This window comes from Rhamphochromis sp. 'chilingali' (assembly GCF_963969265.1).
Source record: "Rhamphochromis sp. 'chilingali' genome assembly, chromosome: 8".
In the NCBI taxonomy this organism is placed as follows: Eukaryota; Metazoa; Chordata; class Actinopteri; order Cichliformes; family Cichlidae; genus Rhamphochromis; species Rhamphochromis sp. 'chilingali'.
The window spans coordinates 5,060,913-5,076,988 of record NC_137935.1 but is presented as its reverse complement, the minus strand read 5'-3'; the positions used below and the strand labels follow the sequence as shown (position 1 = coordinate 5,076,988).

The 16,076-nt window shown below is 42.7% G+C and overlaps 1 protein-coding gene across 1 annotated transcript; it reads left to right on the top strand.

The window, feature by feature from the left end:
• Positions 1 to 327: 327 nt before the first annotated feature.
• Positions 328 to 13,316, top strand: LOC308401738 (sushi domain-containing protein 6). Its single transcript, XM_080890117.1, has 5 exons — positions 328 to 487; positions 5,055 to 5,161; positions 8,407 to 8,601; positions 11,295 to 11,427; positions 11,881 to 13,316. Exons 2-5 carry the CDS (start codon positions 5,068 to 5,070, stop codon positions 12,218 to 12,220), a joined length of 762 nt encoding a protein of 253 aa, XP_080746243.1. The 5' UTR covers positions 328 to 487; positions 5,055 to 5,067; the 3' UTR covers positions 12,221 to 13,316.
• The last annotated feature ends 2,760 nt before the right edge of the window (positions 13,317 to 16,076 follow it).

Genomic DNA, 16,076 nt, shown 5'->3' with positions numbered 1-16,076 from the left:
ACTGCTTAATTAAATGTGCTTCCAGGAAGTCACTTCATCGGCTTTTCAGCTCATTTTAATGTTTCTTTGTATATGTTTATTTTTATTTTGGAACCGGCCACAGTTTCCTTTTCCTAATTGTGCTAAGAGGAACTAAAGCGTTAAAGGGTGTGTGTGTGTGTGTGTGTGTGTGTGTTTGTGGCTTAAAGAGAGCGTTTCCAGAATATGACGGCAGGCGCGCAGGTGGGCGGTGTTTGGAGGCAGCAGCAACCAATGGGAGGCCTATGTGTCGCTGTCAAACACAGCTGATCGATGAGTGAGGGGAGAACAGCCCAAAAGGTCCCACTTGTTGCTGTGCAGGAGCAGCGATCGTCAGCTGGTCGCGGAGGTCTGATCGACCCTCGGTTCGCGCCCTGAAACCGGTGAGGAAGCACACCAGGAGTCCTCGACAGCCCTGCAGCCGCTCCGGTGCACGATCACCCCGCCGTGCCTCGCTCTCAGCCCTCAGGTGAGCTTTTTTCATATTATTTTTGACATTTTCACTCCCTTCCATTGCTCCATTCACACCGAGGAGGTGTCGGGCTTTGCGCTTACCTGCCCGGTGACGGCGGGATAACGCAGGTGTAAAGACGAACAGCGAGGACTTCCCACTGTGATCTGGTGTGTGGGTGTTTTTCTGATGTCGCTGGATCCACACACAGCAAACATCGGCGGTCACAGCAGATCGCGCAGGGGCGCTCGGTTTCTGTAATTGAATTATTGTTGCGGTGACAGAAGAGCGGCTCCTTCACAAACGACCGAAGGGCCTAAAAATAACAGGTCCGTCATGCTGATGATGATGCGGTGGAACGGGGGAGATTTTTACATAACAAACAGTGTTTGTGCGCAGAAATCTGTAATCCGACAGGAGCTGTGCAGCTTTTAAGGACAGGCTTTTAGTTTCAAGGCTTTCCAGGAGTCCTTGAAGCCTCTTCAAGGGTTAATTTGAATGGGTTTAAGCTGTCAGGGCTCTGCACTGTAAGAGTGTAGGTCTACAGATGAAATATGACTTTAAGCACTTTCCTGCTTTTCTCTGCCACATTTCGTGAACATTGGAAATGATGCGAGCTTCAGATGTAGCAAAAAACGCCTTTGAGTAATGAGGTTATCACCCTCAAGCGCACTTGTGATGTTACCGATGTATTGTTTGGTTGTGAGGTGAGGAAAGTGCTCTTTGAGTCACGTTCATTAACACCAAGACCGTCAGATGTGGACTTGTGATGGGGGACGTACTTTTCAGTCAGTTTTATTTATATATTGCATTCATATTTATTTTTATGTGAGAGTATTTATGCTAAGGTTTTTTGCAGTCCGGCAGTAATGCGTTAATTTCTTTATGCTTGCGTGAACGAGGAGTCTTGACTCTTGAGGGACTGAGGAGGCAGGATGAAGGAAAACCAGTGTATGAGTTGTTCTGAGTTATTTTCTGCTTTCCTTTGTTTTTATGCTGCTTGTTGAATGATAAAAGAAGCAATCTGAAGGCGTAGCTGGGCCGATTTCCACATTATTCAACATTAATCAACTAAAAATCATAGCAAAATGAGAGAAAGTATGAGTCAAAACATGTTAATTGTAAAAACCTGAAGGAAGGATCTGGACTGTGGTGGATGAGCTAATATGAAAGTTCCTGTCAGATCTGGCTGATTGAGCGGTTAAATGAACCTGTAATATCAGACCAAAGCGGTTTTACTGCCATAATATTAGTGCGTGACTAATTTCTGGCAGATTTTATGACCTTTAGTATCTTACATCTGACTCACTGAACAGGAAACACTTTATGGATAAAATCATTTCCACAAAGAGATCTGAGATCATCAGGAAGGATCTCCAGTGCTAATTTAGCTTTGAACTTTCACCACATTTCAGTCTCGATCTGCAGCTCCCTTAGCCGCGGCACACACGATTAGACCAGTAAAAAATATAGAGCGATACAACATACATGCAAAACACGACACACTGTAAAACCTGCATATGTATACATCTATTTATAAACATAATATAGAAACCAGGCAGCAATTCTGACGGTGCGTTTAAGCGCGAAATGATCCTGCTTTCCATGTTTTTCTCTATTAATTTATGTCTCAGTTAAGTGAAGCACACATGATATTCCTGTTTCCCTCCTGCACTGAGATGCGTTCGTGTGTCTCAAATAAATATTGGTGCACACGGGAGCAGCAGCTGCAGGGTGGCATGCTTGCTGCATCCCTGCCATCGGCTCAGTAATGCAGCATCAGCACTTCCACAGAGTGCTGCTGTGCATTGTGTACACAGAGGCCAGGTTTCTGTTTCTTTGTTTGTTGTTTCATCACTGATGGGTTTTTTTTCTTTCTTTTTTTTTTTGTTGTTGTCTCAAAACATAAGTGAGGAATAATTTCCTACCGCATGGTCAGCTGAAAAGACGGATTTTGGAGCCTGACCCCAAACACAGGTTTAATCACATGCTATCTTATGATATCTGAGATGGAGCTCACATGTTGACTCTAACTTGTGGTTAAAAACTGGAGTCAGTTCTTAATTAAAAGCGGTAATAATCATACCCTGACATTAAGTGTTATATCCTCCATCTGCCTGCTCGTTTCTCACGTTCACACTGGAGCAAAAAGAGCAAAGTTCAGGCTTTCACAGGAGGACTCTTCTTCACGGCTACTCATCCACCAGGCTCTCAGATGTGGCTTAGCACCACCTTCTACAAACTACTGTTGATAACTTCCATAACTCACGCTTTTGTTTTCCCCCTTATCTTTACTGTCTGCGTCATGTTGTACGAGACCGCGAGGCTCCCTCAAGGTTGCAGTCCCCTTCTCACCTGTGCTCACGCCAGCTGCTTCCTCTGTTTGTGCCAAACAGCTCGATGTTGTGGCTGCAAACATGGGGGGAAAAAAACATCAGGTCCTGTGCGCCAGAAAATATTTCCAAGAAAGAGCGAGCTAAACAAGAGCAAATGCTACTCTAATATGAGATAAAGAAGGTGAAATGTGTACACACAGGCGTGGCCACCCTGAGTTACGGTGAAATCATTTCACCTCAGTCATGAAGGGGAGGTGTAGGTGATGGGGGAGGACAGTCCAGCTCCAGGAACTATTTTCTCTGTGAAATTATTCTGCTTTTGTCTTATTCTCACTGTGCAGCTGCATTTTTGTTGCACCTGCAGTGTGGAGTCACCTGTAGCATCTGCCAGTCATATCACCAGTCCTCAGCACCCAGACTGCACCGGCGCAGTCTGAAGTCGGCAGGAAATCTGACATTTAAGCCTCTCCAGAACGATTCTGATCGAGTCTGCGTTGATGCTTCACATCTTCAAACGCAAAGTTTGCCAAACCGAGCGAAGCCTGGCTGTCGTTTCAGGGCTTTGTAGCGAGACAGGAAGGCCTGATGAGGCTGGTTTTATTTTATCACTCTGTTGTCACGGCAGCCTTGTTGCCTCCAGGCTTTTTCTAACTTCACAAACATTACAGCACAAGTTCTAATATCACACAGATCCATGATGACTAAGATGCAGACCTCCCACACAGGTTGTGGTCACAGAAGATGGAGATGGTGTGAGTGTGTGTGTGTGTGTGTGTGTGTGTGTTTCAGTGTGTTAATCTGTAGTGTGTGTGTGTGTGTGTGTGTGTGTGCGCATCTAAGCCTGGCTGGCTCGCTGAGGCAGTGGGTCCTCCCCCGGCTGCTCCAGAGATGACTGGCATCTCTGTCGACATGAAAGCACCGAACACAAATGAAAGAGGGCAAAGTACACCTACACGCACCTTTTCACACATGCTGCCATTTGGGCTCCGGCAGAGGTCTGGAACCAGTTTATCTCAGGAAGTGTGTGCGTGCAATGTTAGTGATTTGGAGATAAAGGTTTGGTTGCTGTGGCGATTGCTTTCGGTTTCGGCGTGAAGAAAGTTTTGTATCGGCGCCGTCAGATGGCGGCGGTGGTCGATATGGCCACTGTTGAAACCGTAAACAGTGGGAGGTGGTAGTTTCAGAATGGATCACCTGAAAGGTTGAAGTCAGGCCATGCTGTCTTGGTTAAAGGTTTGATGGGAAGATGGTGAAATAAAGTAGGGTGTGTGTCTCTTTTAGAGTAGCTCTGCATGATTCTGAGTCCAAAATAATCTTTATTTGAACTGTACTGAGCATCAGTGCAGATCCTCAGTTCCTCCTCTGACTGAAACAAGCAGTCAAACTTTCTTCTGATTGGCTGTACCTCACAAACAGAAGGTCTGAAAAGCTGGTGGGCGAATTTTTATCTGATTATTTTTGCAGAAAACTTCTGCTCAGCCATCATCAGCAAAATCCACGTTTTACTGTTACTTTGCTGCATTTCCAGTAGAAGCAAATAAAAGTGTGTGACTGTTTGGCATTTTAACACAGAGCTGTGATATAACGTGTGGCTGACGCTGCTTTGTGACAAAGTGACAAACAGATGCTACACGATTATTCAGTTACTCCATTGGCTCTCAAACCTCCTTCAGAGGCTGGAGAAACTCCCCAGTACTTCCAAACATTAGACAAAGATCCTGGTGGGTTATAATCTTAAACATCTTCATCATTGTTGCTTCTCTGCATTTTAAAAGCAGCTTTCTGAGTTAAATGTGGCTGAAAATGGCAGGTTTTATGCTGCAGACAGAGGGGAGGACGTGGGGCTTTAAATCTTATGTTTTGTGTTTAAAAATCAGAGCGAGGTTCTTTGTCGCTGCAGCTGCAGCTACTTGGTGAGCAGAGGGTGTGGTGGTGATCAGCAGCTGACAGGTGTGGATGAAGACAACAGCTGGCTCGCTCTGTAGGTGTTCTCTGAAAAATAAGGCGGACAGGCTGGTTCACAGCTGACAAAAGCAGGGTGAAGGTGTTTGCGTTCACAGCTGGGGTGTCGTTTTAATCAGAAAGGTTTTGGCAGGTGGGGGGACTTCTTCCTGGTGACCGTCCGTTACCTGTGTGTGTGTGTGTGTGTGTGTGTGTGTGTGTGTGTGTGTGTGTGAGAGAGTGTGAAGATGGCCGCTGGCATGTTTGTGTGTGCTTTCTCCTCCTCTGACTCTCTGTTGTGTCACCAGGAAGTCCGGTTTGATGTCGGCCTCAGTCCTCTCTCCATGGCCGTGTGGACCCGTCAGTCTGGTCTGTGGACTCTTCCTGCTGGCCTCCTCACCACTCCTCATTGCAGGTACGACCTCTGACCCCAACAGGGTCGCTTTTAAAACACACAGCAATCTCCACTCAACCTTTTTGAAAGAACTCAAGCAAAAACTCTGAGCTGATGGCAGAGAAATGACACACACTTTGATTCAGTGTTTGAATATTAGAGAACTAACAAAGTGCTCATTCATCTCATCGTGGTGGTTTTACATTTTGGACTGAAAGAAGAAGTAGGGAAAAAGATTGCCAGTGTCAGCTCTGCCACTTCCTCTTAACCCCTTTATGACAGAAATTGCTCTCAGATGATCCAAAAGATACGAGGGGTGAAGAACCTAAACAGAAAGTGATTATTTCTGCCTGCTTCACACATCAGAGTTTAGTTTTCACAACTGTTATGAGTAGTGTGCATGCAGGCCAGTTCACTTTGCACATAAATGTTCATCTAAAGCAGTGGTGTCAAACATAAGGCCCAGGGACCAGAATTGGACATTGAAACATGTAATGACTTAACTTTTTTTCAGATTTTTTTATTTTTTTTTTTGGCTTGTCCTACTGATAAACACCTCCCCCCCAACATTCATACTACACCAAAGTAATGAAGTGATGGATCAACATTTAAATGACAGAAAATTCCCATTATTTTTCTTTCAAAAGTCTTTTTATTAGACAAAGGTTCCAATACAATGTATACAATAACACAAAATGCTTCAGAATATTCCAAAATTTCAATCTTGTTCCCACCCCAACCCTTAAAACAACAAATTGGCAGCCTGCTGCCCAACTAAACAAAAAAACAAACAAAAAAACAGAAAAAACAAACAAAAGCAAAAAACAACAAACAAATTCCCATTATTTTTATTTGAATTAACAAAACTTTCAACTTTATAATTAAAAGCAATGAGAAACCAGAACTTTTGCACATTTCTTATGCTGAGATAAATGTGCAGTTAAACCACTTTACCGTGACCGAAAGGGAATTTTTACTGCCCACTTAAGATCAAAGTGGGTATGTGTGTGTGGCCTTTGATGTAAAGTGAGTTTGACATCCTTGATCTAAAGCGTGCTGATTGGTCAGTTTGATGACGGTGCTGTGATGTCCCTGAAATTCACAGACATGTAAATCTGTTGCCTCAATAAATTTGATTAAAAATATGGAAGGAGATGGGCCAGAGCTCCACCGAGCCCCATTTATTCTGGACTGTTTCAAAGCGCTCTATGAACCAGGGAGCCCTCAGCCTGACACATCATAATGCAGCTTTGTCAGGCGCCTCCTGTGTTTCCCCTTCATGCAAAAGGCATCATTGAGCGTCAGTTGTTCCAGCCGCAGCTCTATCGGTACCTGACAGGTCACAGTCCTGTTTTTGCAGGACTTTTTTTGTTTTGCCCAAAGACTGGGCTTGGTTTAAAGCTTGTCTCTTCACAACAGGAACCCTGGTATTTGAGAAATGACGAGTTGGGAGTTGCCGATTATTCTCACGAATGTCGTAAAACCCTGTGTCTTTGTATTGCTTCAATTCCCACAATCCTTCTGCAACCAAAGAGCTCCAAACACAGACGCATGGCGACCCCGGCTTGAGTTGCATAAGCGGTTAAATAAACTGATATAATCCTATTTTATTCAGCTCACCTTATGTGTACCAGCAGGAGTGAAACTGGAAACCACTTTTTAGTGAAAGTTTTTAAAAGATAACTTTATTTGGAAATTCAGATTTCCACCTGATCTTACCTGAAGAGAAATTTAACATGATATTTATTAAAGCCACACAAACACTACAAGATTAAAAAGTCACCCTTATTTAAAAAAAAAAAAAAAAAAAAAAATTCACTGAAAAGGCCACATAAAGCCTCTGCAGCAGTTTGGACTGAAACACACTTATATGACACCTTTACCATGACTGATTTTGAAACACTACATGAACTTTAGGCAGGATGTCTGCAGTTTCTCTTCAGGTCACTGTGTTCAGTCTGTTTTGGAGGTTTGAAACTAGCTGTCTGGCTCCTCCTGTCCTAATAAGAACCGTCTTGTCACGCTCTTTAGCTCGTATAGGAACCAGCTGCGTTTCGTAACACTGCAGTGCAACTTTGTGGCTCAGATGCGTCTAAATATCTGTTTCTTTGATTTTTAGAAGGCGAGTGAAATCCCTTGAAAGTGTCTTACTTTATTCATTCAGGTGTCATTTTGCGCTCTCAGCTTCACACTTGCCCTACTCTCAGCACGTTAACGCTGAAGAGGTGGAGGAAACCATAATTCTGCAGACATACGTTTTTAAGGTGAAAGATGAAGAAATAGAGGAAGTTGGGAACACAGCTGGGTTTCTGGTAAAGCTGCCTGCTGTGGGCGAGTAAATAAAGATCATTAAAAAAAAACGGAACCACATCTCTGTGGAGCCTTTTAGCCACATATCAGCTCTTGTTTGCTGTAATAATATCCCCTCGCTGTGCTTTCATGTGGACACAGCTTGTGTTGCACTCTTCATCCATCACCCCTCACCATGAAACCTCGCCTGCATGCTTATCTTCTTCGAGTGTGTTGGAATAGCAACTTGCACTCCAGGCCGACTTATTGCCCTTTGGTTTCTTTTTTTGTTTAGTTATTTAAAATCCAGACAAAGGATGCATGCAGGTCCTCTTTCATTATCCATAAATTCAGTGAACCACACAAGTGTTTGCACAATGACACATTTAAGAACAGTGCAAATACAAAGGGGGCAGAAAGCTGCAAAATCATTGGCTAGCACTGTGAAACCAAAGGACACTGTGGAAATAACTCTAAAGCAATGCAAGCCTGCAGGAGATATAAACCCCCCCCTGAATATTTATGTAATGGGGGGGAAAAAAAACCCTCCTCAATCCAAACAGAGCTAAATCTCTCTTAGTTTCAGCTGATGGCAGCTGGTGGAAGGAAGGAGTGAGAAAAACACCTCCACAATGTTTATCCTGTTCTTTAAAGCCAAAAGCAAACAAACGCACATGGAGGAGTGCTGCAAAAATGGAGGAGGGCCGAGGGAGAACATAAACAATATCCAGCAACAGTGATGGATCCTGAACAAATGTCCAGGTCTAGGGCCACAGGACCGTAGTCTAACAATGGATGTCCAGAGCTTTCTCTCAGGACCCACCTCCTTCAGCTCTTCTGGAGCTGCACTGAGATGCTCCCAAGTGGCCATCTACTCTCAGCTGGATATGGCCGAATGTCTAACTTAGGAGGTGTCGAGGAGGTCTGGTGCTTGGAGAAACATGGCCCCTTCTCATCACTGTTTTGTTTTTCTGCAGGCAAAATGAACTGCACTCACCCTCTGGTGCCAGAATATGGAGGTTTTCGCTGCGATCCCTCCCCGTGCCAAGGCTTCCCTCACAAGACCACCATCCGCCTCTTCTGTGAATCAGGATACCAGATGAGGACCTCACTGTCCAGGTGCCGCAACGGGAAGTGGGGTCCTCCCATATCTGCCTGCATCCCCATGAAAGGTGAGAGTTTGACGGCCTCCAGTCAGAGTTATAGCGTGTTGTGTTTTTGTTTGCGCTCCAGCAAAGTGATCAGGGCGTGGTGTTGATGTTTGTGTGTTTTGTTAAGTGCAAAGAGCAGTGGTACATTAAACTCACACTCTTAGATGTGTTTAATGGAGCTGATAAGCCAGTTTGAGTTTCCATGCTTACGAGTTTTGCTCATGCATATTGTCAGCAGGTTGTTAGTTTCGATTCGAGCCATCCAATCGCCTCTGAGGCTTCTGGAGTTACTCAGTTTAGAAGTCGTATGATATGAAACTTTCCTTCTTTAATAATAAGATTTTCTTAGACAACTCTTAACATTTCCCAGCAGTAGCGAGCATCACAGCGTTGCTTAGAGATTATTACTTAAGTTTATAATCTACCTGTGACTCATCTCCCCGTCAGCCCAGCCAGTCTAAAGGCTGGTTAGTCATTTTAGTCACCGCTCATTTCTTGTTTTAAGCATTCAGGAAGTAGATGGCGTGTGTACCAAGTACTTGTCGACAGCATACAAATATGTGTTAATGCTAATTTCCGATATGAAGAAAGTAATATGAAGCTTCATCTCATCATCTTCATCTAATTTCCATCTCATCATTAATACCAATGAGTATCAGCCACTGTTACATTTTTTCTTTTAATTTACAGCCGCTGACTTTATGGCACTATTGAAAATGATTAAGAAAACAAATTGTACTTGCGTGGCTTTTTAAAGTGTGCAGTACTCAAAGAGCTTGAGTCACATGAAATCAATACAGCATACCACGCGTTCAGCAAATTATGAACTCAAATTTCCCAGATTTTACAATATTTAAAACAGATAGCCGAGATCACGTGCCCCATACACCGCACAGTTTCAGAAACACTGGTTTCATGAGGAACTGGATGACAGCCTGATAACAACCCTGGACACAAGCACGGACTAGGACTCAGTAACCACTCCAGGAGTTAAAGCTAAACCAGCGCTCTTGGTCAATGAAACACTGACAGCAGCATCACACGGCCGCAAGACTCAAAGTCTCAGCAGAATAAAAGAAAACTATGATCATAACACACTAAGTTAAGCATTAACAATCTAGTGAGACTGTGCATGTGCCACTGCAGATGTATCCCTTAAAAATAATTAAATAACACACTTGTGGATGACTGTGCTTCTCAATATTCACGAATAGGTAGTTATAACTAGACTAATATAAATGTATTAAATTCAACATCTTTTTAAAGATAATATTATAATGGAAAGCTCATAAAATGGAACCAACGAGCATAGATTTCTTTTAGAAAATGTACAGTATTTACATTATGTGTTAAGAGACATCTTAGTTTTGGCCACATGTTGGTGCCCCATACACCACACACTTACCAAAACACCCATTTCATTAACTTCTGAAACAACAACAAGGGGGGGGGGGGGAAACGAGTCTCTGTCGTAGTTTTCTGTTAATGTGTAAACTTTCATGTTTGTGGCTACATTATTGCTGGAAACCACATTATTCATTCACAAGAATCAACACCCACCAGCAGTGCCACTGAACTGTTGTACTCTTAGTCTCACAATGCCGCCAGTGCTGCAGTGTGACCCGATATATTTACTCTTAGATTCTGCTGAAGTACACTTTTATTGGGCTTGTATTGAAACTTCAAATCTCTACTTCCTTTTCCTTTTTTTTTAATTTATATTATTTCACATTTCAATGATGTGTGATTCTGCACAATGACTTTTATTTTAAGTACTTTTTAACTATATTTTGATGCTCAGAATCTTAACTTTACTGCAGTAAAGAGTCTGAATACACATTTCACTGCTTTGCTGAATAACTATGCAAAACAAAAGGACTTTTAGTTTTGTTTTTGTGCACAGGGCTGCGCATGAACCTGAAAATCATCCCCAATGTTTTCTACACTGACACAAAATGTAGATAATTCAGTACCGATGTAAGTTAAATGCATCAATTATGCAGAAACAGCAGACGCAGCAGCTTTATCGTCTTTATCTTATGACCTACTTAAGAGGTGAACACAGACACACTCTACAGAGGAAGTAACAGCTTTACTTTCCTCAGACCAGTTCCAACTTCCTCTGTCGCCATTCAGTCGAATGTGCTGCAACAGGAAGTCAAAGTGCAGAAAGAGGAAGCGGGCAAAGCCACCATAATAACCATTAAACATTTCCTCTCTGATGCTGTCAGTCTCATGGAAAGCTGCTGCCGTGTTGTCACGGGCACAAACAAACCACACAGCTTGAAAATCTCTCCTCTCGCAAAGATCTTGAGATAGATAATTAATTTCTGCTCAGAGCTTCTACTCAGAACACACAACCTTTCCCAGGGTTATGCATTTAGGTTCAGTTTACCTGTCTTATTGTGGTGACAAAAACACCAAATGCACATCTGGCATTCAGGCACAATTTTGGAAATAATCAGATCTCCTCAAAGAACCTGGATTTTAGTTTTGGAAGCCTGTTCTGCTGAAAACAATCCTGTTAAGTTCAAACCTGCTGCAGAATGTTCTGGTGGCTCTGCTGCATATGCATGGTCTCATGCATAAATGCGACCACACCCAAAATGGCCCAAGATGTTCAGTGTGCACACACACAAAGTCAGGAAAAGGCAACAAAATGTGAAGGTTTTGGTATTTTCAGCATCTGTAATGTCTGTCTTTTTCTTCCTCAGGCAATCCTATCCCAAAACCCGACGACTCAATGCCCAGCATGGCCACGACTGCAGTGGGTGTGTCCATCTTCCTGCTCACCACCACCGCCTGCCTGGTCCTCAAGTCCCGGCTCTACCCCTGTCAATCACAAAGGTAAGAAGAAACGTCTATTGACTTTTTATCCATGTATTTGTTTCTGAGCACCTATTTTTACAGGTGTGACATCTTATGTGTATTTATATGCACATGATATAAATAAACTAATAGCTGTACAGGACAGACACCACTTCAAACACTCTGAGTGTGATCAGCCTATCAAAGCTGTTGCCACATGTTCTTATTATTATAATAAATAACTTCTTAATTAGGTCAACTCCACCTTGTAGTAAGGCAAGAGGGTTAGTAGTATCCATTCTGGTTACTGATAAATACTGATACTGAAATGTGTGTTAGCATCACGTGCTGCCTTGTCTGAGTGTGGGGAGCTGGAAACACAGGCTGAACTTTAGTTACTTTATATTCAGTGCTGTAGTTTCAGGTCAGAGGTCAGGAGCACTTCATTTGTCATCTGAGCATTAACCTCTTACTTTTCCTTCCTCCCTGCAGCCGTCGCTCCTCAGACCAGCTGGACCTGATGGTGGACGGGCTTCCAGTTTCCCTTCCCTCCTATGAGGAGGCGGTGTACGGCAGCTGGGGGCAGCGCATCCCTGCCTGCTCAGCTCCCGGGCCCACGCAGCTCCTCCTGGCTCAGGAGGCCCCGGGCTGTCAGCAGTCTTCCCCGAGCAGCCAGTCAGACGGCAGCCACTGCCCGCTCCTATCGGGCCAAAGCCCTGACAACCCTCCACCGCCTTACGAAGAGGTCCAGTCGCCACATGCCAGAGACAGGATGAATGACGGGGACGTCCTGCAGCTCCGCGTTGCACTTTCAGACGATAAGGACACATGATGACGGACGGAGAGACTCAGAAGTAGTTTATGATTTTGACAGGTGCAGTGTTCACTCTGCAGATAACTGCTCAAAAAACATAAAAACAGGGGCTCACGGCAGACTCCTGTACTGCCCGCACTTTTCCTGGTTGGCTCACCAGCATCAGGACCTATCACATGGTATTTTAGACGATAAGCTCTGATTGGCCAGTTGTTGGGTCAAAAAAGACCCGAATGAAGAGGACTGAAGTGCATTTATAGCTGAAACGTTGATTGTATAGTGTGTTTGTATAAACGTTGATTGTATAGCAAATGTATGTGACACAGGGAGGGGGTGTGTTGTGCGGTATCATCGCTGTCTTGTGAAATCCTGAGAGTGTGAAAACAGGAAGGCTTTTACCAGACAGCGGTGACATGAAGGTGTGTGTGTGTGTGTGTGTGTGTGTGTGTGTTTTCAGTGTGTTTCTGGAGACGTCGTCTACCTTTTCCCCTCAGTGACGGGGCTCATTAAGGCTTCGTTTGTGAAGTCAGTGGCGTGTTGTTTCTTTTCACTTCTGCATTTGTGTCTGAGACTTTTGCACAGTGTTTCTATTAAAGTCCAAACGGGCCGAGGCGCACGGGCTGCTGATTTAAAAGCACACACACTCGGGTCGTGGATGGTGATTTTGTTTTTTTTAAATAAAATGTTAATTTCATGTACGGCAAAGTGCTTGGAAACCAAATGTTCTCTCAAAGTGTTTCTGCTGTGTTCATTCAATGCTGATGGAGGAAAAACTATTTAATATTTAATCGCTTTCAATCTACAGTTATGAGTCGATTGGTTTACTAAATGAAATCAATATATTTAGTAAATCATTGGAGATTTATGTAGGCACTTTAAAAAAAAAATCAATTTAAAATAAAATAAAAAGAAGATTTTAGGTGCAAATCTCTGAGATGACCCGGATGCCTTTGAGGATCATCTTCATGTCCTTACTGGGTTCCTCGAATGACTGACGCCTTCAGACCTTGAATGTATTTAATGTTTTTGTTTTGTGCAGACAGATCTGAACTAATATATATATATAAATATGTGTATATAAATTGTAATATTTACAAAATCATTATTTCTATATTGTGTTATTGCACAGAACTATGTGATTAATAAATGTTGAAGTGTTTCTTTATTTGCACGTCTCCGTCTCATTTGTTGCTGTTGTAAACACCGCTGATATTTTGTGCAGCATTTGTCTTTAGCTGCTAGTTTTTACATAAATCTGAAAGTTTTCACACAACTGTTTGAGATGCTCTGCTAAAAACAGCAGGAACTCTTTTTATGGGGTTGCAGGGTTTTAAATTCCTGGTGGTGAACTTTTTTTCTTCTTGCTGAACAGTTTTTCCTGGCTGGATGAACCTTTTACCCCTACATGCTGCAGGTTAGCCCACAACAACAGCTGTCAGCAGTAAAGTTGATGATTGTGTTCCCAGAAAGTGACTGAGAAACAGTGTAACTCAAGCACGGTGAAGAAACAGCACAGCGAGTTGTACTGTTTGAAGTTGTGAAAACAAATGACACAAAATCTGGTCTTTCCCTTTTAGGAGACTGCAGGTTAGCTGGCATGAGAACTTTGCCCATGATGCAACACAACAATCAGACATCTGATGTCACGTCGCACAGCCAAATCAGGTCAATTTGTTTACAAGGATGGTTAAAAGAAAAAGCTAGACATTGATCATGCACAGCTAATAAAACAATAAATGCATTAAAACATAAAAGTACTATGACCTAAAAAGTAAACAATACAAAACAAAGCAGTCTAGTTTAACCTGTTTTCTAGGCTTCCTGCTCGAAAATGACATCCCCAAAATGAATGGAGTATTTCTCTGCAATCACAAACTGTGTAAACAATCTTGGTATCAAAATAAAGCTTACACTTGTTCATCAGAGGTGTAAAAATTGCAGCAGATGTTACTGTGTCAAAGTTACTCAGGCTGGAACACAGAAAAAGTTTTTAGTGTAAAACCCTTTTAAAAATACGCTTTAGATCTCATTTTAATCCAGAAATTCAGTAATCAACATATAAACATCATCTGTGCAAAGATTTGTGCTTCTAAAGTAAAACAGTGAAAAATTGCAGCACTTTTAATAAATAAATATTTAGACATTGTACAACAAGTCCAATCCTGACACACTCTGGACACCATATGTGAGTAAAAGTTTTAGGTATTAAACAGCAGAGATTATTTAATTTCATTAACATGCCTAAAAATGCTTGTTTTTTGAATATTTTTGAAGAATTAACCACACATTCACAGACAATGGGCCCTTTCTGAGGGGTTGCCGCTTCCGGCTTCTTTTAGCCTCTTTTAGCGGATTGACACTTCTTTTTAACTGTTTGAGCCAATAGAATCATGGTAACGATGTCACTTCATCTAATCAGAAGTTGCAAAGCCAGACCCCACCTGGGCCCAATTTATGTCTGTAGCTAGGTCTAAAATGACGGAAGTGGCTCTGATGCGCTAGTTAGCCGCGGTAGCTGCTGATAATCAGGGTGCTATCGGCTACCTGCGAAAATAACGGAGGAAACTGGGAGGTAAGCCAATTTTGCGCTGCTACGCGTTTCTTCTTTTGCGGCTGGTTCAGTGACTTTTGGTCGGAGCGCGGTGAAACTTAGTGTTTGGAATCTGTGATAGCTCTCGAAGCTAACTAGCCTTTGTTTAGCCGGTTATATGAAGTCTGGAGAATTTCTGGTTTCGGTTTTGTTTGTTTACAGGATTTTTTCGCATTTACATAACTGCTCTTTTAATCATCGCTTGTTTTCGCTGTGTTTGGTGGTTGTAGAAAGGTTTCTGTGAATACTACACAAGTTGATATTTGATTAAAAGGCTCTACGCCATGGCGGGTTACATAACTCTTGAGCCCCAACGCCCCCGGTACCGGGAACAGAAGCCCCGCCCACTGGCTGCTCAAACCTTCTGTTTGTGATGGACAGCCATTCAGAAGAATGGAGGTTGTTTTCAACATATGAACTGAGATGCTGTAACGAGATCCAATTCAGGATAAATAAGAATTATTTTAATATGTGATTCATTAAAGCTACTCTAGTACAGTCTGAGGAAAAAAAGAGTGGAGTTGGAAATAAAGGCCTCGAGTATAATTAAACACAATTCAATTAAGGCTGATTGGACCTTATTAACATTAGGATGCAGTTACCTGTTCAGGATACAGCAGATCACAGACCACACCTCTGAAACAAACGTTTTATCCCGTCTCGGCAGATATATGTAAAAAAAGTCAGTATTTCTCTCTGAAATGATAAAACCTTAAAATAAGCCACAGACAGAGTAAACGTCTCTCTGGTCTCTTAAACTGAAAATGTAGGATCATGTTTCTTTTTTTCCCTCCTTGGATTTTCTCCAGGAAAATTCCCATAAAGATAAAACACATAGTCTCTTCAGTGATGTGTAATGCACCCATTTCCAGGAAAGCATTATCGGTCTTTATCAGTTTGTGACTTAGTTCAAGGACTCTGTGTCAGATAAGCCTGGATGTGTTTCACCTTTTCCAGTCAGACTAAAAGGAGAAGCTGCTCCGATGAGTCCAAGCTGTCCAGAAGTGAAACACAGACTGCTGCAACCAGTCAGCAGTGATTAATTTTCTGCATCAGCCACAGTGTGACAACATCCCGTCACACGGTGGAAGTTAGAAGAAGACTTAATTTCTCAACTCAGAACCAGAAAAGACACCGTGTGATCTTTGAAACTATTACCAGCCCTGAGGGTTTCCCTCCTCCGCTCAGCTTCCTTACAAATGCCTTCTTCAGAAAGTGACCAGCGTGTGACATCACAGCGAGGTTGTGCAAACAGGGTGGATTCACAGTTACCGTCAGCGTTTA

Excerpts from the sequence above, each read along its gene's own strand:
- LOC308401738 (XM_080890117.1), top strand. The coding sequence starts at position 5,068 with ATGTCGGCCTCAGTCCTCTCTCCATGGCCGTGTGGACCCGTCAGTCTG. Across the intron at positions 5,162-8,406 it reads CTCACCACTCCTCATTGCAG|GCAAAATGAACTGCACTCAC; the intron begins GTACGACCTCTG and ends GTTTTTCTGCAG. Across the intron at positions 8,602-11,294 it reads TGCCTGCATCCCCATGAAAG|GCAATCCTATCCCAAAACCC; the intron begins GTGAGAGTTTGA and ends TTTCTTCCTCAG.